At 41.7% G+C, this 25,510-nt stretch overlaps 1 protein-coding gene across 16 annotated transcripts in view; it reads left to right on the plus strand.

Annotated features, from left to right (window-relative positions):
• Positions 1–25,157, plus strand: part of WNK1 (WNK lysine deficient protein kinase 1) — a 107,319-nt gene extending 82,162 nt beyond the window's left edge. For 7 of the 16 annotated variants that reach the window (XM_074583857.1, XM_074583897.1, XM_074583966.1 and 4 more), the window contains 11 exons: positions 2,576–2,659; positions 8,506–8,592; positions 9,297–9,366; positions 10,878–10,957; positions 11,499–12,157; positions 13,090–13,292; positions 14,553–14,747; positions 16,021–16,113; positions 18,507–18,548; positions 21,724–21,911; positions 22,219–25,157. In XM_074583857.1, coding sequence (XP_074439958.1) covers positions 2,576–2,659; positions 8,506–8,592; positions 9,297–9,366; positions 10,878–10,957; positions 11,499–12,157; positions 13,090–13,292; positions 14,553–14,747; positions 16,021–16,113; positions 18,507–18,548; positions 21,724–21,911; positions 22,219–22,533 — 2,016 coding nt within the window. In that variant the 3' untranslated portion in view covers positions 22,534–25,157. The remainder of the gene's footprint in view (positions 1–2,575; positions 2,660–8,505; positions 8,593–9,296; positions 9,367–10,877; positions 10,958–11,498; positions 12,158–13,089; positions 13,293–14,552; positions 14,748–16,020; positions 16,114–18,506; positions 18,549–21,723; positions 21,912–22,218) is intronic. The other 9 variants (XM_074583926.1, XM_074583936.1, XM_074583998.1 and 6 more) reach the window with 6 other exon arrangements.
• Positions 25,158–25,510: the final 353 nt, after the last annotated feature.

Consider the following 25,510-nt stretch of genomic DNA (forward strand, 5'->3'; position numbering starts at 1 on the left):
TTGAAAATTTTATGTTCTGGTTGTTTTTGTGTCCCAAGAGGTGTTTTATTTTGCCCATACTGGGGGGGGGGGAAACAAAAAGCCCAGTTCTCTATCGTGCCTCTGAGAGAGCTCTCTAGTGTTGCTGTTAATTTTTTCTACTCCTAAACTACAAAGATTGAGGCAACTGCGGCTTGGTTTTTTGTGATTGTTTTTGGGTTTTTTTTCAAATAGAATTTGGAAGGCTTGCTTTAAATAGCTTTTAAACTTGTACATAATCACTAGAATGAGATGGAGTGGTTGTATGTTTCACAAAGTAGCTTAGCTTTCCTTCTTATCGTTAGTCTGTTCCTTGAAGGCAAGGGTGGACCTGACTGAAAGAGTTTTTTGGTTTTTTTTTTTTTAAAGTCCTCTGCTGCATATATGGTGCCTGGATACTCTTTTCCTTCCAAGTGTTAGATTTGTGAAAGCAGAATTTTGAGAAGTTTAAAAGGTATCTGAATACCTGAAAATAAACTTTTGTGTTTACTAAATTGTGCTCTTTAAACAAACACTCTTTGATAAAGAGATAGTCATGATGTGTAGTAACAACTCGAGATATGTTGTGAATGTTACCTGCTCGTTAACCAGAAGTATCAATATGTGAAATTAGACTACCTATTTTCTTTTAAATGGCTCCCTGTGTTGGGAGGCTGTGCATTTCAGTATTTTAAACTGTTGGTAGCCCTTTCCTTTTCAAAGTTAAATGGAAATAGGCTGAAGAAACTTTTGGATGTTTAACAAACCAAAAACCTTAATACACACTTCCTTTTGTTTCTGTAACATTTTTTCCACTCACCAACACTTTGTGTTGATCTTCTTTAGCCAGCCTTGCTATTAACCAGTTTCAGGCCATTTGAATTGAGCTAATGCTCCTAGTGTCCCCATTCATTAGTAGTCTTTCCCTTGTACTCCTTGTATTTAAACAAAGTAGAAGATTTCTGCCATGGAGGAGGAAGAATAAGTGCCAATGAAGTTGGGAAGGAAATCCAGACACAGAGGCATTCATTTATATTCAATTTGAAGTTGAGAATTAGAAAAGAAAGATTAGAAAATAATAAAAACTGGTACTGGTTGAGGAACTGTTGGAGCAGTTAGAAACCTGCTAATTGCAAACCTGTAATTACAAAGGCTTGGGTTTAAATGTAGTAAATGTTTGGGGTTTTTGACTGTTGGTTTTGGAAAAACTACCTCACCTCTGAAGCTTTCACTTTTAAATTAGTTTTTCTCAAAGCTTAATTTTAGTTTCGCATTCTCTGATTTTTGAGCTTTAAGGAGCTTATTTCTTTAGTTTTCTGGGGTTTATTGAACTCTGTTTTATTTTGCTTATGGCCAGCCTGTTAACCTAGACAGTTAAATGTGTTTTGACTTGTCTTACGAATTTATTTAAAGTATGTTTTGCCTTTTATTTATAAACTGATTAACTTACAACAGCTTAAAAATTCATCATGCCTCAGAACAGGTAATGTCCATGTGTATGTTCCTAGTGCACAAAAAAATCCGAGGTAATGCAACTGGGTGTAGTTCCTGATGAAATATGTTTGGGAGGATACATTCCATAGTTATCTATCTTCACCAGGCAGTTATTACTGCAATTTGAAGCATTGGTTAAGCTGTGGTAACATGACTGCAAGCTTGAACTGGTTCTTGTTAAGGACCAGAGTAGACACACATCCAGCAGTGCTTGCTGTCGCACGAGGGAAGCCATCTGACCAACACTATAGCTCATAAGGCTTTCATGTGTTTCTCAAACCTCAGGATTACAGCTGAGAATAAGAATTGCAAATTGTGTAATGGATTGCTTGGTTCTTAGAACTTTCCACTTCCCTAACAATGGAAATAACTAACTGGAATGTGCTATCTGACCTGGCGGGGAGGCTTTGATGCCTCCTTCTAACCTTTCCAGTCTCTCTAACCTCCTCCACATAACCTGGATGACTTCCCTCTACCCAGCTGCATGGCCTAGTCATCTTCTGTGGGTCATCAACACCCTTCAGGTTCACAAAAAGGGATGGATCAAGAAATTGGTGTGAGATCTATAAATCTGCTTCTCAACAAGTGGAGACATCCTTGGGCATGACAGTTTCTGTTCTCAAGTCATGTTGCTTGGAACAACTTGCCAGAAGCACGTAGCTTGCTGTTCCTAATGGGCAGTTAACGTAGATCTGTCGTAAGGAGATTGAGTGCATTCATGCACCCTTTTATAAATTAAGCTTGGAAAATTAATTGCTTTTTGGAAGAATTATTGTAGCATTTCTTGCAGACTTGAAAATAATATCCCCAAGATGCTTTGCTCCTGGACACAGCAGCTTAAACTGGAAACTGTGGCCGCTCAAAGATAATTTGGATTTAAAAATAACACAAAAGCAAACAACTAACTTCCCCAACTTTATTGCAAAAATCCCTAAAGACTCTATGCTAACTCTCCAGGAAGGAAGTCTCTACAGAAAAAAAAGTTGAGGCTTCTGTTGTGTGACATGACTGACTGTAGCTTGGTATCTGATCCTTCTGTTGTTTCGTGTCTGATGGACTCGCGTTTCCTCTTCGTTATCCATAGGTGCTACCAGTAGGTTCTGAACTTCCGGCTGGCACTCCATCCAGTGAGCCGCTGCCACCTTTTCCAGGACCTTCACTAACTCAGGTGCTACACGACTCAGCAGATGTTTATCTGCTTCTTTTCCTTTCAAAGAGCATGTTTCGATTAAACTCTCCATTGCATGTTATTAATGTCTTTGTTTTTCTTTCTTTTGACTGAATAACCCCTTTTGTGTAGCTGTAGCAGTAGCCAGAGTCACTTCAGCACTGGGTACAGTGTCCCAAAGGACAAGCTACATATCCAGTGTCTGAAGTACAGGAACAATTAATCGGGCTTGGGGTTTTTTAGTGTGTTAACCTGAACTTTAGAGGTTTGGGGTTTGTTTTTTTTTTTTTTAAAAAAGTAATACAGGTGAGTGTGTGCATAAAACTTGAACCTGTTTTCTTCTTTAAAAGAGTATAGTAGCATAATAGTTCTTTAGGAAAGCATTGTATACTGTAATTAAACACTCATGAAAATGCAGAATTGCTGGCTTTGCAAATTCCTGTGTTCTGTTGTTCATAGAATCATAGAATCATTTAGGTTGGAAAGGACCCTTGGGATCATCGAGTCCAACCATCAACTCCACTCTACAAAGTTCTCCCTTACACCATATCCCTTAACACCACATCTAAATGAGTCTTAAACATATTCAGGGATGGTGACTCCACCACCTCCCTGGGCAGCCTATTCCAGTGTCTGACCACTCTTTCTGTGAAGAACTTTTTCCTAATGTCCAGCCTAAACCTACCCTGCTGCAGCTTGAAGCCATTCCCTCTTGTTCTATTGCTAATTACTGTGAGAAGAGACCAGCACCAACCTCTCTACAGTGTCCTTTCAAATAGTTGTAGAGAGCGATGAGGTCTCCCCTCAGCCTCCTCTTCCTCAAACTAAACAGTCCCAGCTCCTTCAATCGCTCCTCATAAGGTTTATTCTCCAGGCCCTTCACCAGCTTCGTTGTCCTCCTCTGCACTCGCCCCAGCACCTCGATATCTCTCTCATATTGAGGTGCCCAGAACTGGACACAGTAGTCAAGGTGCGGCCTCACCAGTGCTGAGTACAGGGGGACAATCACCTCCCTCCTTCTGCTGATCACACTATTTCTAATACAAGCCAGGATGCCATTGGCTTTCTTGGCCACCTGGGCACACTGCTGGCTCATGTTCAGCTGCTTGTCAATTAGAACCCCCAGACTTTTCTGCCAGGCAGCTTTCCAGCCACACTTCCCCAAGCCTGTAGCGATGCATGGGGTTGTTGTGGCCCAAGTGCAGGACCCAGCACTTGGCCTTGTTGAAGCACATTCCATTAGCATTGGCCCATTGGTCCAATCTATCCAAGTCTCTCTGTAGAGCCTCCCTATCCTCATGGAGATCAACGCTCCCGCCTAGCTTCGTGTCATCTGCAAACTTGCTGATGATATACTCTATGTCCTTATCAAGGTCATCAATAAAGATGTTGAACAGAAATGGTCCCAACACCGAGCCCTGAGGGACACCACTTGTGACCGGTGGCCAGCTGGATTTAACTCCATTGACCACCACTCTTTGGGACTGCCCATCCAGCCAGTGCTTGATCAAGCAGATTGTATGCTCATCCAGGCCACGAGCCGCCAGTTTTCCAATGAGAATTCTATGGGGGACAGTGTCAAATGCTTTTTGAAAGTCTAGGTAGACAATGTCCGCAGCCTTTCCCTCATCCAATAATTGGGTCACCTTGTCATAGAAGGAGATCAGGTTCGTCAGGCAGGACCTGCCTTTCATAAACCCATGCTGACTAGGCCTGATCCCCTGCTTGTCCATTATATGACTTGTAATGGCACTCAAGATGATCTGCTCCATGACCTTCCCTGCTACCGAGGTCAGACTGTTTTTTGGGTGTGTTTTCCTCCAGTTATTACTGCACTCTGATTTCAGTAGGCTTTCAGATTTGCAAAAGGTCTTTGAAGCTCCTGATCATAAACATGAGTTGCAATGTAACAGTGGCTTCCCTTGCTCAGATTCTGTCCTTGTGTGCAATAGTTAGCTTGGATATTTTGTGTGTAAACTGGACAGGTGTTCATCTCAAGACCCCAAAGATTAAATCTGCCTTCATTTCTGTTTAAAAAATAGAACATGCTCTGCCCCCTTCCGTAATTGAAAGAACCATATTAAGACAAAACTGTTTTATGGGTCTTCTAAATGCTATGTAAGGAGATGTAACATGGGAACACTACACTTCCATATGCGAAGAAAAGCTGAAAAAATAACCAGACAAAACCCATGAGATCATGAGATAGTTGTGCTACTTTTGAAAGAAGTTTGTGAATAAACACAAAGATGGCTTTCTACAGAATTAAAGTAGACTTGGCACAAATTATCCCAGTTTTCAAACCTGTAAAGGAGGTATGATTCAAGTGTGTACCTAGTGGTGCCTGCTTAAGGCTCAGAGTAATTTTGCCTTAAATCTAGTGTTTCCTGTGCATGTGCATCTTATAGTAGTAACCTCCTCCACCTGGGGCTTAAGTCTACAGTGAATAGTCTTAGAATATGTGTCCAAAAGCTACACTTGAATTGGAGTCTGTCCTTTTGTAGAAGGGAATTATTCACTTAGATCTTAACTGTAATTTTAAAGTCATTCCGATAAAATAGCTACAGTATGAAACTTTGTACAATACTTATTAGCATTATGGCCTGATTTCTTTTTTGGTTTTTTGACCACTGAGAATTTCAATGCAAACTGAGCTAAACTTGATAAAGACCTCTCCATAACACTGTGGTAACATTCTCCCTCTCATCTCCTGCAATGGAGGTCTTGAATTCAAGTTTCATCTGTGGAACAGAACTTAAAATAAATTTTAAAGGTCACTTTAGTTCTTTGCAAGCTGTTCCTTTCTTGGGATTTACAATAGCTTGATGAGAGAACATCTGTCTGAAAGGATATAAGCTGACTGTCATACAAAGGAATAGTGTTAGAAAATAGCAAATTTAAATTGTGCCAAGGCAACTTTGGTTAATGAGCTGTCATGGCTCATATTCTACAGCTAAAACTAAAGAACTGAATTACATATATTAGGGTACTGATCTTCAAAGATACCATTGGAATAGTATTTCCATTTCTGGCTTTCAAATGTGAGAACCATGGTATTACCTGGTTCTAAAGACATGAGTAGAGTTAGCAGTAGGGCATGTTAGCTGCTTTTGTGTAGTTTTATGTTGGTTATGACATTAGTAGTCCCTTTTTAGCTTTTCCAGCTTTTTTCCTCCAGTGCTCTCTGTGTAGAAGCTCTGTCTCTGTTCAGCAATTTCTTTATTTCTCCTAGTAAATGTCATTACTTTGTGATCTCTTAAGAATATCTCTTAGACTAAGTTTGCATAGAGCACGTCCTGGAGGTGAGAATAGAAACAGCCTAGTGGACCTAGGTTACAATGTGCCGAAGGCTGACATCTCATCCTGATCTCATCCTGTCTATTCTTGCTCTGCCACCTTCTTGGTCTTCATCTTATGGAGCAAATGCAAATTGGTGATTTTAATCAAGGAGTCCTTGCAGATGGACTCTGTGTCCAGCACTACTTCTTGATTGTCTCTTCTTTTTAATGAAAGCATATTTAAATCTTTTGTAGGCAATGAGAATCAGTCTACTACTTCGAAAGTATTATTCAGTGCTAAAGGGCAGAAATTTGTGCTCCTCACATAAGAAAACTAAGAAAGTGAACGTATGGCACTTGAACCTGTCAGGAAAAGAAGTGCTGCTGTATTTGGTTTTATGCAGCTTCTTTCTAGCAGGCTGAATGAGGGCCTGCCCTGTGAGTAATCAGGCAATGGGTATCTTCTGCCTCCAAACTGAACAAGAAGCTGAATGGCTTACATAAAGCTGTAAGATAGCAGTATTGACAAGCAACGCCTTTTTTTTTTCCCTTCTGGCTTCTGGAGACAGAAGGTGGTTTATGCCTTTCAGCCAGTTCTTTCTGAAGTATGGTTTTGCTGAAGAGAAGACAACAATTTGGTGATAATTCTTAACTGTGTTCTTACCGTGAGCAAGGGTAGCAAAAGGATCTGGAGACAGCTAGTTAAAATCAGTCACCCTAAGGTTCATCATCCTTTTTATTTTTGGTGCTTGGAACTGGGTGTGTTAGTAATATTTTCCCCCAGACTCAAAGCACTTGTAGCCACTTATGTGACTCGGGCCGCTGTACCACTGTAAAAGGCTTCTTCCTGTTTGTCATAGGTATTTCTGGCAGGATTTGTGGTATGGAAGAGGCACAAATATAGAACCCCTGTTTCTTGTCCTTTGCAAACAGCTTGCCTAATTTCACTTCTCATTTGAACTCTAAAGCCTGTCTCGGAGTGAGACAAAATTGGAGGAGACCAACTGGATCAAATCTAATTGACTGTTAAGAGCATTTGCTGCTATCACATAATACTATCTGGAAAATTACTAGGATTCTCTTCCTTACTGCTTCTATCAGTAGCTCATTACAGAGTGCTTTTTTCTTTCCTTAGTATCAGAAACCTAATTTGCAGACTAAGTACGTGTAATCTTAAGACCAGTTTTAGACAGTTTGTTCCTTAGTCTTAAATACCTGTTCTGTTTATTCCTTAATTGCTTTTTGAAGTGTATTTAAATTGATTTTTTTCAAGCTTCATTTTGGTACCCTTGTTCCATACAGAAATCTCTATTTCCTGATCATTCTGATATCTCAGCTCTTTGTTTACTTGAAGGAAATATCTTCTTGTGAGCATAAGTGATGAGAATTATACAGGTGAATTATTTCAGGTGAAATGTCCTCTTTTATTTTACAGTATTATTGAATTAAATTACCTCCCTTGTCTGCTAAGCATTTGGATTCTGAATGGAGTCACAAAGTCTGCATCTTCTTGTGTTCTTTTTTTATTTGTATGGAATTGATACGGGGTTTATTGTTCATAGGTTTTTTGTGTCTTGAAATCCACAATTCAGGAAGAATGTCAACCTGGTAGCCTGTTGAAAGCATTTTTATGCTATTGTGTACCTCTAACTTTCAGTTTTTTGAAAGTGGAAGGTAATGTTTTTATGTTGCTGTGACCTGAGCTTCAGATATAAAAACAGATCTAGCTTTTTAATATAAAAGACTTGGAAAAACTAATAATGCAAAAGTTTGGATGGAAATTTCTACTCCATAGGGTCAGAATTGCAATTCAGTGATATCTGCCAACACATTTTCTTCCATGTGTATCTTACGGCTATGACCCTAATTAATAATTTTGAGTGAATCCCATCTTTTCTTATCTTTGAGATATTTTTAGGTAATTCTTCTTCTTCCCCTCCCCAATTCAATTGGCCAAGTTTGAAAAACATCTTGGATGCCAAGTCAAACAGCTGAAACTTAAGTAATAAGCATGCTTGAGAGAGAATCTGCCCCTCTCCCTTTTTCCTCTTCATCAATCCATCCAGATGATAGCTTGTCTGAGGGAACTTGTAAGTGTTGTGGGGTTTTTTATTTTATTTTTAAAATCTGTTATCATCAATCTTGCTTTATCCATGCTTGCTTTTGAAATTATGGGCATCTTTTTGAATTTTTCTATGTTTTTTTTCTAATTGACTTTCTTCAAGGTTTTAGATAATCCATAATACAAATTACCTCTGTGACCCTCCAACCAAAAAGTGTAGAACTTGGAGGTTTGCAGCATTTTTGCTCAGTTCTTAAGAGCAGGAATGACTTCATGAAAAAGAGAAGTTCCAGTTGATGCTGCTCCTCTGTTTTTTACCAAGTGTGTTGCTTAGATTGCTTCCAGTCTTACTGTGCTGTACGTGTTAAATGTGTACAAGTAGAACATGATAGAAATGTGGAAGCTGTACTGACTGCTTTAGATTTAGTATTGAATAAGGCTGTTTCTCTAATGTGATGTATTTCCCCTGAGCTGGGACAGCTGTTTATTCTTTCCTTTCTCATCAGTCCCAGCAGCCACTGGAAGATCTGGATGCTAAACTGAGAAGAACCCTTAGTCCAGAGACCGTTCCAGTGACATCTGCTCCTGCCTGTGTATGTTTGCAATGTTGGCAGTTTAGTAGTCTTGAAAAACTTCACTGTTTTCTCAAAGTCGTGCTCTTGGGTCACTGCCTTTAATATCGCTACACCAGTCTTCAGACTTTTAAAAATAGAAATGAAGAGTCACCTTTCAGTTTGTGGGACTGAGTCAACCAAATTAGGAAAAATCTGTATGTTGCAATAGATTATGTACTTCCTGAGGCTGGTTTTGATGTTAGTTTCTTAATCCAGCTTTTCTGATGATATCATTAATGTCACCAAACTAGAAGGGGAAGTAACAGTGGAATAAGGGGAAAGAGCACTAAAACAAGCAGTATGTAATCTGTCAGTCTTAATTTGTGAGGGTTGTTTAAAGAGTGGATCTGATATTTTAAAAGGCTAGAATAATAAACTTAAATACAAAATGAAGGTAATGATAGACGTTGATCTCCAAGTGGCTACTTATGCATTACTTCTGCAGAGCAAAAGGTGATGTTCTGCTGACAGCCTTGGGGTCACAAGACATGCAAAATCTCCTGCTGATGTTGCTTGCTTTGGGGGTTAAAAACGCTTGCATTCGTCTTGTTGTGGGTCATGCTTTGACTCTGGTGAAAATAAGAGATTATGTAATATGCAGTATGGTGGATTTGTTGGCATTCAATCAAACTGCTGATTCTTTTAATTTAATTTTATTTTTGTTTTCCCCCTCGAATCTGTAGTCTGTGCCCTCAGTGGCATCTACAACGGTTACCGGGCTGGTGTCCACAGCAACACAGTCTCTGAAGGATGGTAAGACAACCTTGATTGTTTTAGATGGTTTCCTAAGCATGGAGACATAATCCAAAATTGAACAGATTAGCAATTTGGAAGGACATAGTGTTTTTTAGTAAGTCATACAATGGCAATTTCTTGAGGATCATACTAGTTTTTAGTAACTACAATGAAATTTTCCACTGTAGGACAGGAGAGGGGAATGATGTATGCATATTATAGCAACTCATTTAGGATTTAAAGATGTCCAAAATGCTACATTAAGACTTGCAAAGAATTTGCAGTATGCTGCTAAGGTACAGCTTCAGGATTTGAAGGAACTGTTTTCTGTCTTGTGTTATGTTCTTGGCAACAACAGTAAGACTTCTCATTTTGCATTATCATGCCGTGTTCTATATGGATACCTCTTCCTAACCTGAAAGTGTTTCCTTTCTATTTAAATAGAGAAATGAAGGCTAAACTACTAAAAGATTAAGAAAGGTAGTAGGAAAACCAGGCTCCCTTCTAGCTGCTTTGGAACAACTGAAGGTTGACTTGGATGATCAGCAATTGAACTCTGAATGATCAGTGACTTTTAAATCTAGATGAGTTCAACTGGGGGGGGGGGATGGGGACCCCCAACAACTGGCAAAATAGCCTGAGACTTTCCTGTCAGTATTTTCCTAACTGTTTTAATTTTAGAAGTCATCTTCTTTTAAAATAAACTGTTAATGTGGTACTAAAACTATTTCTGAACTATCTAGTAAACATAATTTAACTTGCATGTGCCTCTGAAGTTCAAGGACAAACCTTCAAAAGCTAATAAAACCAGTAGGAAAATAAATATTCCCATTTTGGTATGTCAGTAGTGAACTATACTGGAGAACTCGTTTGTCTGCTAGAAAATGAGTTGGTTTTTGCCTGCTAAAGTTTAGAAGGTAAAAGTAAACAAACTGAGAAGTTGCTTAATAAACAACGGCAAGCTGTCCAATAGAACTGATGTAAAAATAGAATGTTATTTCTCAGCTTTGTAACCTTATACTGCCAGTGCATGCAACAACAAAATTAGGAGCTGACACCTAAGAATCCAGCTCTGAAAGCTTCAGATAGTCTGCTTTGAATAAGTGTGGTTTATAGCATTTCTTGAACTTACTACTTTTCTATTAATGAATTGTCCCCAGTGTTTGTGAAGTTTAGGTTGTCGGTGTGGGTATTGAATTAAAATAAGCTTTTTTTAACATAAATTTCAGTTCTGTTTTTTTAATTCTTTGGCTATTTCACATCCCTGTTTGAAATCAATGTGCTTTTTCTACTGTTATCTAAAAGTACACTTTTAGCAAGTGTACTGTGCAGTGAAACTTTATAGAAAAATACTTGATTTCAACATTGTAGTTTGATATTCTGTATAGTAAAGTTGAAAAAATAGATTGGGTTCCATGAATCCAAAGGAGTTAACTGATATTTGGGTTTGAAGTAGACAAAAAGAAATGCTTGGAGTTCAAATAATTTGTTGCTCGTTTTCTTCTTAATCGCATTCTCCTTTTCCTTAGCTTCAGCATCAAGCGGTGGAGAGAGCAGTGCTATGGCTAGCGCAGCAGGAGCCGGGGTTCTTAAGATGGGACGGTTTCAGGTAGGAGATGTTAAACTGATTTGGTTGTTAGAGGATCTTTGCTGAGCAGTCCCTGGGTAGTCCCAGCTCTGTCTGCCTCATGGCAGGCTTTCCTGTTGGGAGAAAATCTCCCTGTTGAGCTTGTGAATGCAGTGCTTTGTGCAGATGCTGTTTTCATTCCGGGCAGAAATTGCAGGTCTAGAATTGTGGATACAGCACTTCATCATTACAGACCTTAGCTGTGTAACTGTTGGCCTTGGTCTTTAATATTAGCTGCTTTTTGGCTAACAGTGCTCGGATGTTCACTGTATTAGGTCCTGCTTGTGAAGGAAGTCCCCTCTGAATCGGTTATGTCTCTTGGAGTTAATCCTCCAGATCACTTAAAAAGTACTATTTTGTGTGGGAGCGAGTTGCTTAGAGGGAAGCAGTAGTTTGCATTGTGGCATACCAAGGAAACTGGTTATTTTCCCCTTAAAGGCACCTCATTTTACTCCTAAGGTAAATAAAAGCATCATGTTAAGGAAGAACTAAGAAAGTCTGCATGATTGCATTTCTATTCTAGGTATCTGTGGCCGTGGATGATGTGCTAAAAGAGGGTGACAAACCTGAAACTAAGCCGGTGCAGTTTGAAACCACCTCCGCTGATTCTTCATCTCTTTCTGGCAGTAGCCCAGAGAGTACGCTGGTAAAGCAGTCTGGCAGTCGGAAAAGTGAGGCTGTCACTGACTCCTCTTTGGATGTGGTAGATGGCATTCCTCAGACAGTTCCTGTGCTGCAATTACCGGCAGATGTTGGTCAGCCTACTAAGGTCGGGCGCTTTCAGGTAACAACAACAACGGATCAAGTGGGGCGCTTTTCGGTGTCAAAGACTCAGGATGAGGTCAGCTGTGCGGAGAAAGAGCCAATGACTCTTCCTCTCTCTGTGGACTTGGAACAAGTTGCTTCTTCAGCTGCAACTCCGAAGAAAGAGTTGGAGTCAAGGCAGTCCCCGCACATGAACGGTCCATCCTCAGAACCGGAGGCTGCCTTCCTGAGTGGGATGGCTAAGGATTTGGATGATGGTTCAGGGAGCCCAGACTCCCTCCAGCCCCTGGGGTCGAAGATCAGCCTCCCTGTTCAGAGCCTTAGCAACTCATTCAACTCTTCCTACATGAGCAGTGACAATGAGTCCGATATTGAAGATGAAGACTTGAAATTGGAACTCCGTCGGTTACGGGAGAAGTAAGGCTTTTTTTCCTTGTGGTTTTATGCAAAATACAAGTAACAGGATTAATATGAATTTCATCTGTACTTTACTTTTCACCTGGACACCAGGTGGTGTCAGTCACCAGGACCTGGTGTCAGTGTTTATGTGGGAAGTAAGATTCTGTAGTGGGAAAGCAGTACATAATTATAACAAAAAAGGTATATACATGTTTGCTGTGCTTCATTTTCTGTCCTGTAACCTTGTTGCATGTGTCTATATGTAGACTGATTGCTGCACTGTGGATAAGACTGCAGATGTATAGAAGCTTTTGCATATCACTGAAGTTTAATAGTGGGAATAGTGGTGTCTCATTTGAAAATGACACTCAACTCTCTGCATTTCTAATATGCACTTATGGCACATCTAATGGGTCTCTTTTCTGAAGAATCCTTGTTGCCTTAGAAAAAAATTAAAGTCAAGCAACGTGATCTACTGATTTATTTATACTGGAGGTTAAACACTTCTTAGGGCAGCTAGCAATTTTAAATCTTGTGTATGCAACTGCTCTGAAAACCTGAGGAAATACAAATGTAGAAATCTCCAATGCCATATGTCTCAGAAAATGAGTAATCTAGCTGTTCGTGTGGCACTTTAATGCTGAATGATTTGATCTTCTACAGTAGATGTATGTTGTTGTTTGTACTTCCGTTTATCCTGGTATTATGATTACAATGTTGGGAACTTTGTGTTGGAATTCTAGCTAGGGTTAGGGCAGAATGGAAAATGGCAAGGGTCTGCCATGTGCATTCGGTGTTTATTTGTGGAAAAGATTTATTTCCTCCTTTCTTAAATGTTAATGGGAGTTTGACCAAAGGACCTAGTCAAGCTTGACTGGAGGGGAAGGACTGTATGCGTGCGTGCATATACATACAATTTTTGTAAGTCATGCTCTCTTGTAACTTGTTAGGCACCTTAAAGAGATCCAGGAGCTGCAGAGCCGCCAGAAGCAGGAGATTGAGTCACTATACATGAAATTGGGAAAGGCCCCACCTGCAGTAATTATTCCCCCAGCTGCACCCCTTTCCGGAAGGAGGAGACGACCTACTAAAGGAAAAAGCAGCAAGTCCAGTCGTAGCAGCTCCCAGGGAAATAAGAGTCCTCAGCTATCAGGTAAGACTCTCTTCAATTTTTTTGAGAAGATAAAACAGGCAAGGTACCATCTCTCATTCTTAGATCTATGTCTGTGTCTCCGTCGCTCCGCCTTGTCTTTTGGAGGGGGTGGGTGTGTGTGTGTCCCAGTTCCTCCACCGCCTGGATTACTACATCATTTTTGAAATTGCTTTTGGTATTTGGTCTTGCTTCTGGCTTTTGTAATCTTGTGAAAGATGCTGTTACATTGTTCTGTAAGAGCAGTTTTAAAGTTGTGATTTGTGTTTTTTAGAGATTAGTTGTAGGGCTCTGATAAGAACAGTGTAAATTTACAGTGTGGGGGGAAAACTGTGATTTATTTCTTAATCTTTTGCTTTTTTTAAGATAAACTGCTCTTGTTGCCTTCTGAAACTGATTTTGCAGAATGGGGCTGGTCTCTTCAGTCATCTTCAGAGGCATTTTTTTTTCTACTTTAGTAGTACTAAAGCGTGGTACTATCAGTGTCCTACTTCAGAAACTTAGACATAATTGGTGAATGTTGAAGTAGTGATTTTTTTTTTCTAGTGGATTTGCATTGTTTTTTGTACTTAGAAATTGAGAAACAGTTTCAATTGTCAAGGCTTCCTTTCTTACTAAAAATTTTTACAATAAACAGAACTCAGAAAAATAGTTCTGTTTACTGTTTGAATGACATGGGTGTCAGATGCTTGCTGGGTAACTGTAGATGTCTCTCAAATCCTGTAGCATTGAGTAAACAATATTGGAGGGCCAGGACTCTGAGCAGGAATATTTGTTACTGCTTCCTGCACGTTCACTTTGGTAATTCCATGTCATGCTGCAATTTCTGTATCCAGTCACCCTGTCTGCTCAATTCTGTTTTGTCATATGATAGGAGAGCTATGTGTGAGCATATGATGGTGAGCTAGCACAGAGTTGCCTGAAAATTTAAGTAAATAAGAATTTTTTTTTTTGTCTTACTGCTTCCTCAGAAACTGGAGTAGTTCCCTCCCCCTCTGTTGCCTGGATTGTCATGCTTGACCAGAGGATGATACCCTTTTTTTCCCCCTCCCATCACAGCATTTTTTCCTGTGTCACTACTGTAATCACTACCTCAACTGATTGAGTTACTTGGTAGCGACTTCACTCCTAGTAAACATTCCAGACTAACTTTCCTCTGTGTTTTTTTTTTCTCCTGTTCCTTGGGAACAATGAGAGAAGCGTCAAAGATGATGAGGGGAAACTGAAATGTTGAACAACTTCTTGCCTTCCTTCTTCCTCTAGGCAATCTGTCAGCTCAAAGTGCACCGTCAGTCTTGCCCCCACAGCAGACTCTTCATCCTCCTGGTAGTGTGCCAGAGACTGGGCAGAACCAATTGTTACAGCCCCTCAAACCTTCACCTTCTAGCGAAAATCTCTACTCTGCCTTTACCAGTGATGGTGCCCTTTCAGTACCAAGCCTTTCTGCACCAGGCCAAGGTAAGACTTTAAATGGAATTAGTGTTGAGACTTGCACCTTGGTTACTGGTGAAGGAATGATCAACTTGATGACACTTAATTTTTAATACATAACATACAATATATTGGTGGTCTCCAGGCTATGCGTGGAGGCTGATATGGGTGTGTGTTTTTTTTTTTTTTGCAACTAGATTTCTACCTTATCACATAAGTGAAGTGTAGAGGTTGAAGTAGTGAATATATAGCACATGGCCCTGTCTGCTGTAATGAAAGCATCAAGGAGAAGACAAAGAGTGCAGTATGGTGGTGGCAAGCAATGTTCTGCTGACATGGGGGAGAGGTGTTGGCTGAAGGGAGGAGGGGACAGATGAATTTGGGGAAGGGGATGCAGAAGAGCTTTGGAGTTAACATAATTGAAATGGTAGGAAACCTCTGAAGACTCAGAGTCCTTCTAGACTTCCAGACTGTTTTGGCTGTTTCTGCCGATGGAATTGTTAACAATAAAAGGTAAAATAGGCTGATGTTGTGCTATTGTGAGTTAAAGAATTATCCTGGAAGGAAGAGTTAGCGTAGGAGGATGGAATGGTAGGAATACTAAATGGTTCATTTACTCAAGTCGTGGATTGATTGTTATTAGTTAGTATGTTATCAAATAATTTCTCAGACACAGCTCTGATTTATGTGGTAGGGAGGGCTTTTTTGCTTGCCATTCATTTGGGGGATGATAGCCTGTAGCTTGATTCTTTTACTTTTCTGAACTTAGCTGTTGCAGGTTTTTTTTTTTTTCCCCCCTTGAACATCTTTTTGAAAAGCTTTGCCATAGACTGATTGAACATATCAATTCTAATGAATATTTTTGCTGAAATTGGAGAAGTACAGACAGAAAATGGAAACAGACTTTTTGGAAGAATTTTCTATAGAGGTTTTTTTCATCAACTGTTTCAAGTATTTTGGAGCTGCTTGAATCATCTCCCTGTATCTATAGTTGTGCAGTACCTTTTATAATTGGATACTTTTGCCATGATTTGGTTTTCCTCTAGATTGCAACCTTACTTTTGGGTTATGTACTGGAGAGTAGCACTGCAAACTTGGCCTAATGTCTGGAGGTATTGGATGGAGTCTCTTCACTCCGTATATTGTCTACACACTCTTTGGTTCACACTTTGAGGCTTATTCTTGTGTGTCATGTTAATGCATTTCACCCTTCCAACCTCAAGTTGCTAACATCTTGTAGTGGTGTTTCTGTCCCTTCTCCCCTCCTTTCTCTGTTCTTCCCGTTTTTGTTTTCTCACAGGCTGTGCGAAGTTTAACTGTGCATCTGAGAGAGTGACGTTCAAGCCTGGTGGCAGGAGGACCCGATTTCTGAGTACGCCCTGCTTGGCTCTTTGTGTGTAACACCTTTACTCCTTCCTTGTCTGTTTTTTGTTTTGTCTTTTTCGTTTTTTGTTGTTTTTTTTTTCTGCTGCTTGGATCTGTTTCATGCAGCCCATTCTCATCTACCACCTTGTATTCCCTCCCATCCCATGGCTCAGCTGAGCTGCTCTTAGCACACCTTTAGAAGTTTGGGTTCTCGTGTTAGATATTCTCTGTTGTTAAACTCGCAATAACAAGCACTCATTTTATCTAAGCTTTTGGTGGAAACTTTTTCAGGACAGTTCAGTGAAATGACAGAAACTGGGGAGAGTTAGCAAGTTGTGGGTGCACAGGCATTTTCTTTTGGCCTGCCTTAGTAATTAGGCTTCAGCAATGTTAGCTGACATGAGGCTTGGAGGGGAGGTGGTCTTTCTAGTGGAACAACGAGAAAGATTTGTTTTCCAGATTATTCCTTTGTTAGACACTACTGTAACCGATGGGGGGGGGGAATACATTGAATTCCTCCAGCAGTATACTTATTGTGCAAGTTGGATGTGTTTTTTTGCGTGTTCTCAGCACTAGAGCTGATTACAGAGGCATTGATACCACCTGTAGGCAGTTATATTGACTACTTATGTTCATTAGCAGATGGATAGTTAAAGATTGAAGTGTTGAGGTTTTTAAAAATACTTTGAGAATATCGGCAGGCAAACTCAAAAGATCCTTATCTACTAATGGGCCCAGGTTTAGAAGTTCTTATTGCGAACTGGAGATGCACTAAATGTGCAACAAATAGCAGTAAAGGTGGGTAAATAGACATCTTCAGACATCCTATCAACCCTCACGAGTTACCTCGCAGCCCTTTTCACACTCCTTTGTACTTACGCTAGGGCAGATTTACAAGAGAGCCTCAAACTTCTGATGTGATTGAAGTAATGATATGCTTGAGCCGAGGCTGCTGATGTGATGCTTTTTATTGGGAGTGCTGCAACATCTCCTGTGCTGCTTCTGCTGGCTGGACCCTTTAAATGTCCGACATTTGTTTCCCACCCTCTGGAATGACTTGATATGAGAAATCTTTAAGTGCTGTGAAGAGACCTTCAGTTGCTGCACTGCGTGACGGTGCCACGCATCTGTCTCGCTACAGTTGGCAGTAGCACGGCTGAGCCGGAGAGCTGTGCGGTGGAACTAGGCCTGACCTTCTGCAGAGACAGCTGCAATGCCACCGGCTCCATCCTCTGAGAAAGGAGTGAGTCGGAAGGAGGGGACACTTTTTTTCCTGGCTGTTCAGTTTTGCAATGATACCTCTATCCCACTTCATTGGATTTGTGAATGCAAGTACTAATTGGCATTTAATTTTTCAAATTGAGCAGCTTTAAATGTTTTAGGGGTTTTTTTTTGCTAGGTATACTAATGTGCAGATGTGCGCTAACTGACATCTGCAATCTCAAGATTTATGGCTCCTTTCTTGGGAGAAGTTAAATTCTTACCAAAGCTGACTCTAAAATCATCTTTAGTCTGGCCTGTCCTCTTTTGGCATAGGGAATATAAAGAACAGCCATTCCTTTCTAGAATTGACAATGAACCGAATATATGAGATTATCGTTTATTTAGAAGGCCTTAGCTTGCTGCAAATTGACCATCGTCTTACTACGGGAGTACTTTGGCATGTATATCTCCTGCTTATGGGACTGGTGCTAAGAGAAATGGATTCTTTTCGAAAAGTGTGTTGTAGCTGTCCTGTAAAAGCAGGTAATACTTGTAAAGGCATGGCGCAGCTTGGCCTGGCATTTGGCTTATTGCAGGTCGCCTGCTTCCTGGAGTCTTGTCCTTGAAATGCTCTTGCAGACTGTTGTGGAGAGTGACAACTGGAGAAGATGCTGGGTTAGAATCAGCGGTGTTGAGGAAACAGTGCAGTAATTGATGCTTTTAAATGTGCAGCTGGAGAAACAGAGTGATACAGCTTGGCAGGGAATGTCTGAACTATTCCACAGATCTGAGAAAACAGGGTGGCAAACAAAAGCACTTGACCTATCAAATAAATCTTTTTCATGTTGTAAACCGGTTGAACTTTGATAGTTGTAAAATGCTTCCTATGTCCTGACAAAAATGGAACATGTATTTGCTTTTCCTTATGTGATAACAGCCAGTTGTGACAGTAATGTCTCCTGACGTTCTTCAGGATGGTTTGGGAATTCTGAAGAACATATGTAGGAGGCTGGGCCTCTTCTCTTTCTCAAAGTACAGCTGATTCAACTGTCAGACCAGTCTTTGGGGTTTTTCCTAGAATGTCCCAGTGGTGACTACAGGAGCCCTGCTGTGCCGTGTCCTCTGTTTCTCACCAAGCTTTTTGTATTGTTTGCTGATACTAAACATTTCTCACTGTTTCTCTTATCTTTAACAAATTACTCTCTCTTTGTGCTTCAGGGAAGATGGTGAAAAAAGTCTGTCCTTGCAACCAGCTCTGTAGTAATTATCTTATTTCTGTTATCTCCGATTCCTGATTGTAAAGCTATTCATCAGCTTTTTCTGGTCACTGAAGCCTTACCTCCCTGACTCTGTCTCCAGCACAGCATCTGTCTGTCTATGTTATGCCCTCTAATGTGTACTCTGTCGTTGGTATATTGAACAGTCTGGCTACTACCCTTGCAGACAAGTGGAGGCAGGCAGAACCTCACCTTCACTGTGTTACTCTTTGCTCATCGCTAACGAGAGCGAATTGAGCATCAGGGTCAGTTGCTCGCTGTAATGTGCTGGAATTGTACCTCTGAGCAGCTGGTTTGTCTACAGATGTGATGGGGCTTCCCACCTTAGTGACAGATCCAATTGCAGACGCTCCTTCAACATTTTAAAAGAGTAAGCGTAAGCCATCAGAGCTCTGCAGCGTGTCTCCCAAAGCAAGAGAAGTTTAGAAAAGCCTGTGTGCGCTCATGTCACTTAAGATTGTTTTAAAGGTGTCTTTTGACTGCTGGCTTATGGGGGAAAAAATAAAAGGGCAGAATGACGGCATTATAGGTAGCAGGCTGGAGAGGGAGAAGCTTGTTTCACTTCAGATCCTTCATGTCAGAGCAGAACTGGGGACGGCTGCTGTGACCGAGCAGGAATGTGGGGGGTTGTTTCCACTGAATGCTATAAGTTGAAGCACTTCCTTTTCAGACTCTTCTGGATGGCAGTTTCTGCAGGCGGTGACTACCTCCGAGCTAAAATGTGAAATTCTTGAGAAGTCATTTTTAAAATTGACGTTACATGGGAGCTTTAGTAATTGTATAGTGCACCTGCAATGGTGTAGGCTGGTCCGCCTCTGTCTGCGACCTGAAACAGGAGCTCCCTAGCAAAATCACTTCTGGAGACAAAGCTCTGGCAACCTCCCACCTTTCCCACCCTGAACCAATCTAGTCCTTTTCAAAACACTCAAACTTTCCTAAACGATCTTTCCCGTCTGCAGATGAACGCACTATAGCGTATATACCTTGATTAATTCCCTCCCCTCTGTGGCCTGAGGAAGCTCTCCAGCAGAGGTCCAGGATCCTGGGTTGTAAGCTGTGCGCTCACTGATTAAAGTGGAAGTGTGACATGTCAAAAGCAGATACTGGCCATCTGAAGAGGATGAAAGCGAGTGTCAATCCCTGCATGAACCCTCATGGTGGAATGTGACTGTTACTGGTTTTTGGCAGCTCCACCAAGTACCTCTTTGTTGCTTTAGCCTCATTTGTCTTTAATTTCACCTTTCACGCCATTGCTCTTATTTAATAACTGTGTTCTGAGCCCTTTACCTGTGATGCGTGCTTAAGGTTCATGTTATTTCACTGTAGATTTTCCTCGCCGCCTTACAGAGTGTTTCTAATACTGTTCCTCTGAGCTGCAGCTGCACCCCCTGGTCAGGGAACCTTATTCTTTCTTTTCCGTGTGTGGTGTTGCATGTGTCTGCCTGTAACAACTGCTGCCCCACCTGTGGGCACCTAGACCGGGAACCACTTCCATGCTTGAGCTGGACCTGGTGGGAGGGATACATATCCTTCCCTCCTCAGCACTACTAGAGGCAGTAACACTTTGCTTATTTGTCCTGCATAGTAAGTACGTCACCTTCCTAATTCACTCCTCAATACGAAACATTCCTGCAGGGGTTTGGAGCCAGTTCTTCTTTTGATAACGGTGGTTGCAAGGAACGTGGCTGATAGCCAGAGAAAGCGGAACAGGTGGAGTTGCTGTCAGGCAAGAGGCAGCGACTCCGTCATTGGGCCTTTGCAATAGAGAGATGATTTTCATTGCTGGCATCTTTGATGTTCTGCTTTTAATGAGTTTTCTTCAGAAATGTCTGCCATAAACTCGGGCTTTCTTGGATTTCCCAATTGCAGTCTTCCAAGTGAGCGGGTAGAAATGTTTGAGGAACTTTGAGAACCAAGTAGGCGAGGATGTGTGCTTGCAGGGAGTGCTGGGTTCAGCACTGCAGTGGCCAGATTCTTACATTGTTGTTGGGTTTTGTACTAAAAGGATTTGAGAAAAGTAGACTCATTCTGCCTTTACCACGTCCTTCAGAAAAGCCTGCCCTAGTAGTTAACCATCGCTTCCACATCTGTTAATGAGGATACTTGGCAAGACTGCTGGGAATTAGGATACTTGATAATGTACAGTTTCTTTGATTCCTGCTGTGAGGTCTGCCTTTGAAAGACTTAAATATGAGTGCAGTTGCTTGTTTATAAGTGTGAGGGGGACAGTGAGGCTATCCAAAACAAAGCTTCTAGATTTGTTTTTTTTTCCTGCAGGATAACGTTCAGCAAATGTTCTATCAGAACCAGAGCCTGGTGTGTATGTGAAGGGTTTTTTGTGTTCTTACAATCAGCCCGATGAATAGGGCAAACTTGTCAAAGCGTGTCTGAGGAACTACTCTCATTTCTGCCTTCTTTTAGCTGCATTGGTTGTTTGCATCTGAAATGCCTGTTCTTCTGACATAGGAAATCTGAACGTAATGGCAAAAAAATGCTTTCAGAGGCAAAAAGCAAAAATTTAATGCAGTGCAGACTTCCCCTGCTGATCCTGGCTGTTTGGTGGATGAAGACAGTCCCATCTGGTTATCGTCAAGAACATAAGTATGGCAGTATTGGAACCAACAGTTGCTGTTTCTCACTGTGGCTTTTTTGTGTAATCTGGGTGGTTTTTTTCCTCTTTGTTTTACAAAGTGGAGATAATTTGCTACAGAGCAGCTGGTGATGCTGATTGTACTGCTCCTTACTCAGCATCCAGCATTGTCCTCCAAGGTGGAACTGACTTGTGTCGATAGTGGTTGCTGCTAATTAAAAGGTGTAGGATGAGAAAATGACGTGACCGTACTGTCATTCAGTGCTGAAATCTAATCTTTTTCCCCTACAAAGACCTGTAGGCTGCTACCATTCCCCTCTTAAGATGACTACTTGCAGCACTTCTTGAAAAGTGAACATATCTGTCGAATACTCTAAATCTGAGAAAATGCCTGTAGGAGTCCTTGCAGTTCCCACTTCAGTGTGTCCTGGAATTGAAACTTAGAATTAATCTGCATGGCACTTTTAACTGGCTCTCTATTGATGTACCATTACCACAATTTCTTACATTTACTAGAGAAAGATGATCTTTAACCTAAGTGTTGATTCCTGGTTTTTTGTATTTGTAGGGACCAGCAGCACTAACACAGTCGGGGCTACAGTGAACAGCCAAGCGCCCCAGTCTCAGCCTGCTGCTCTTGCCTCAAGCCGGAAAGGGACTTTCACAGATGACCTGCACAAGCTGGTAGATAACTGGGCCCGAGATGCCATGAACCTGTCTGGCAAGAAAGTTGGCAAAGGACATAGCAACTATGAGGTAAGATGTAACCCGTGAATGTTTATGGTAAGAAACTGTCAGTGTCGTTGCTATCTCATCAGGGTGTCAAATGCAGCTAGAGGACAGTTGCTGTGTAGCTTGGACAACTGCTCAAGAAAACTGTGGGCTGTACCTTTTACGTGCAGGATTGTGTCACCTGCTGCGGAAGGGGAAAGGATAACTAAAGAGCAGGAGCGTGGTGTGTTCCTGTAAACATCCATTGGGAACGGCTTGTGGACCAAGGGGTGAGGCTGTGGTTTTTAAGCACGGTTGCCTAACTCTTCTTGGGGGTTGGGTTTTCTTTCAGGGCCCTGGAATGGCAAGAAAATTCTCAGCGCCGGGTCAGCTCTGTATCTCTATGACATCTTCCCTGGGTGCTACGCCCATCTCTGCATCATCAGCTACCTCTTTAGGTCCCTTCACAAAGGCCATGTGCCCTCCGCAGCAGTACGGTTATCCAGCAGCCTCTTTTGCCGCTCCGTGGAGCGGGACGGGTGGTCCAGCGCAACCGCCGCTCGGCCAGTTCCAGCCCGTAGGTGCCGCGTCTTTGCAAAGCTTCAACATCAGCAATTTGCAAAAATCGATCAGCAACCCTCCAGGCTCCAACCTGCGGACCACTTAGCTGCGCCTGGGAGACCGTGCTGGCTAGACCTCGGGACAGGACATGGGGAGGGAGATGGGGCCCTGTATCAACTCCTAGTGCTGCAATGAACTGGTAGCTTGCCAGACTGGGAATGAATTTTCTCTTTTCCAACCATTGCTGTCAGCTCTCTGTGAAGGGAGTTTCCCCACACGCTTTTAAGGGCGGGGAGGAGGATGATCGGCATCCTTATGATGGGACAGTGCTTTTGACCGAGGGGTTCCGCTCTTGTGTGGAACGAGAGCTGTGAAGAGAAGTCACGGGGTCAGTTAATGCGGTCTCGCTGTAAAATTTCTCTCTGGTTTGAGGCTGAATCCGCACGTGTTGAGGTGGGAGAGCTGTGTCCTAGCATGAGGCTTTAGCACGCTTCTCATCTCTCCCTGAAGAACCAAGACCAGGAGAAAAGCTGTCCGAATCCCCCTCCTCTCCCTCTCCCCAGTCAATCGTATCTGGCTCCGAAATGACGGGGCACACGAATGGACTTGCAGTGCAGCCCGTGCTTGATAGGTCATTACTGCTTTAAGTAAGATATTAACAGCTTTGACTGCAGCATTAGAGCAATTTAAATTGTTTAAAAATTTTTAAAAGTTCCCTGCGGACATGTACTTACCATCAGTTTTGATGTGGAAACACTGTGATATATAAATGTTGTTGGACAACAGTAGTTTAAAAATGAGTGGAATATAGAGGGTTAAAAAAGTTAAAAAGAAAAAATGGGGAAAAAAAGCTAGCTATATCCTTATACTTATTGGAGACACTTTAACTTTTTCCTTTGTATTTTCATTGTATTAGATAAATAAATGTGAATGTAAAATTGTATAAATTAATGTACTTGAATACTTGTCTGTTCTCCCAGTATGCTTGCTGGATATTTTAGTGCCTTGGACTTCTATTGCTTCTGCAGTTAGCATCGTCTTCCCAGCAGACCCCCAGGTGGACAGAGGGCAAGTTCAGAGGAGGAGGGATGATTCGTCCCTGGTGACTGGTGGGACGTTGGAGTTTCTTTAGCGCTACCGTTACCGTTTAGAGTAGGTGCGTGGAAGGGGGGGTGGGGAGTCATTGAGGCAGCGGGTTGTGGAACAACGTTCTGCGTGTTGGGGAAACTTGTCCAGGCGGGCAGATCTGAAGTTGCTGGTGTGACAGGGGCCAGGTGGGGGTGGGAAATGGAGGGTTGTGGGTGAAGCTAAAACGAGACTAACCAATATTGTCTACGGAGGCAGGATCGGAAAGGGAGAGAGGCTGGCGGGAATGTGTATCTTTGGGAAAGGCCCAACTTAAGATGCAGTTTGACTCCACCAGCGAAGTGGTTAAGATGTTTGGTCAGGATGTGGCTTGAGGGAGAGGTGCCATTGCTCATTGGCGTGGGCTCGTCTGCTGGGATTGCTTTTCTTACCTTTTTCTTTTTTTTTTTTTTTTTGGTAAAATCCATTTAAGCCAGGAATAGACTGTCCTGGTGCAACGTCCATTGCCGGCAATGGATGTACTTGAAACAGCCGGCATCAAGAAGTTTCCTCTCTCATTTGGAGGATTTACGATTTTGTTCACTCTGACAAATTTCAAGCTGGTACCAGGACTGTAACTATCTGTCACCCCTCAGTAACTGTACTGTACCTTCTGCTTTGGTCATTCTCCCTTTTCATATTTAAAAAAAGAAAAATAAATAATACTGGTTTCCTCTTCAAAGTAAAAAATAATACCAGCCAGTATTTATGTAGTGCTGTGAAAAGCTGTGCGGGAAGAGAGAGCAGCTGCCGGGTACTTGGGAGCAGCTCACGGGTACCCCGGAAGCTGGTACACCACAGAGATGTTACTTGCCTGAACGTTTGTTTCTTTGTTGTTTTGTTTTTTCTGGGAGGGCTGTTCCCCTGTGGAGCCTTAACAGGGAGTTTTTCTGTCTGCGGATGTTCTCACATTTTATTTTTATAAAGAAAGGCGCAATATCTGTTCCTTTCCTGTCACTTATTTTACAGGCTGGAGACGAACCAGCACCCGAGGGAGAAAAGGTAGTGTCGAGGCAGTGGGGGGCTCCCAGTTCCACAGATTTTTGGGAGGTTTATTTGTAACTGAAGCGCAGAATGAGAGAGGAGGCTCATGGTGTGGTGGAAAGCGGGGAGGAAGCAAGGGCGGGGGGTGTCCCTTCCCTCTGAAGGGGTGCGGGGAGGTTTCCCCAGCACCCAGCGCCAGGGGAGAGGGGAGCTCTGGAGACGGGAGCGGTGACAAACCCGGGGCAGTAACGAAACAAGGGGAGTGTTTGTGACAAGGGGAACCAATCAGCTGGATGCAGCACGTGGTTATTTAATTTTGATCTAATAAGTTTGAGGTCGTTTTTTCACTTAATGTTATGCAAGAACTGGTTTTATTTACCATTGATTTATTTCCCCTCCCCCCCCTCCTGTGGATGAATAACTGAAGTCTAGAGGAATAAACTAATGCTACTGAACTGTTAAATTATTTTGTTTAATATTACACTTTGAGTATCTTTTTCCACATAAAATCTGTTTCTGAATTACAAGCGTTTTCTTTACATTATTTAACAATGTACACTGTAAAAAAAAAAAAACAATAAAAAAATAAAAAAAATAAAATGAATTGAAACTTTGGGCTTCCCTGGCTGTAGTTAGTTGTATGTTTTGCACTAAACCCAGGCACTGCGCTTCTTGTATGATTGCGCTTTGTGCTGCGATTTGTTACCTTTGTAGAATTATTTAATGAAGTCATTCAAATAAACCAAACCCGCTTTTGTTGAGCCGTGGGTTTTCTTGTTGAACAGCAGGTTCCAGCCTCCCCGTCCTCTTCCTGGAGTGATTAACCCAATTTATCAGTTTATCACAGGAAAGTACAAGAAACCCAATTTAATGTGACTGTTAACTTCTCAAAAGCAGTGATTGATAATGAGCCTTTTAATAGAATACTCTAAACTGGCTACTAGAAAGAATAACTCACGGAATGGATCTTCTTT

Source organism: Larus michahellis, chromosome 1 (genome assembly GCF_964199755.1).
Source record: "Larus michahellis chromosome 1, bLarMic1.1, whole genome shotgun sequence".
Classification (NCBI taxonomy): Eukaryota; Metazoa; Chordata; class Aves; order Charadriiformes; family Laridae; genus Larus; species Larus michahellis.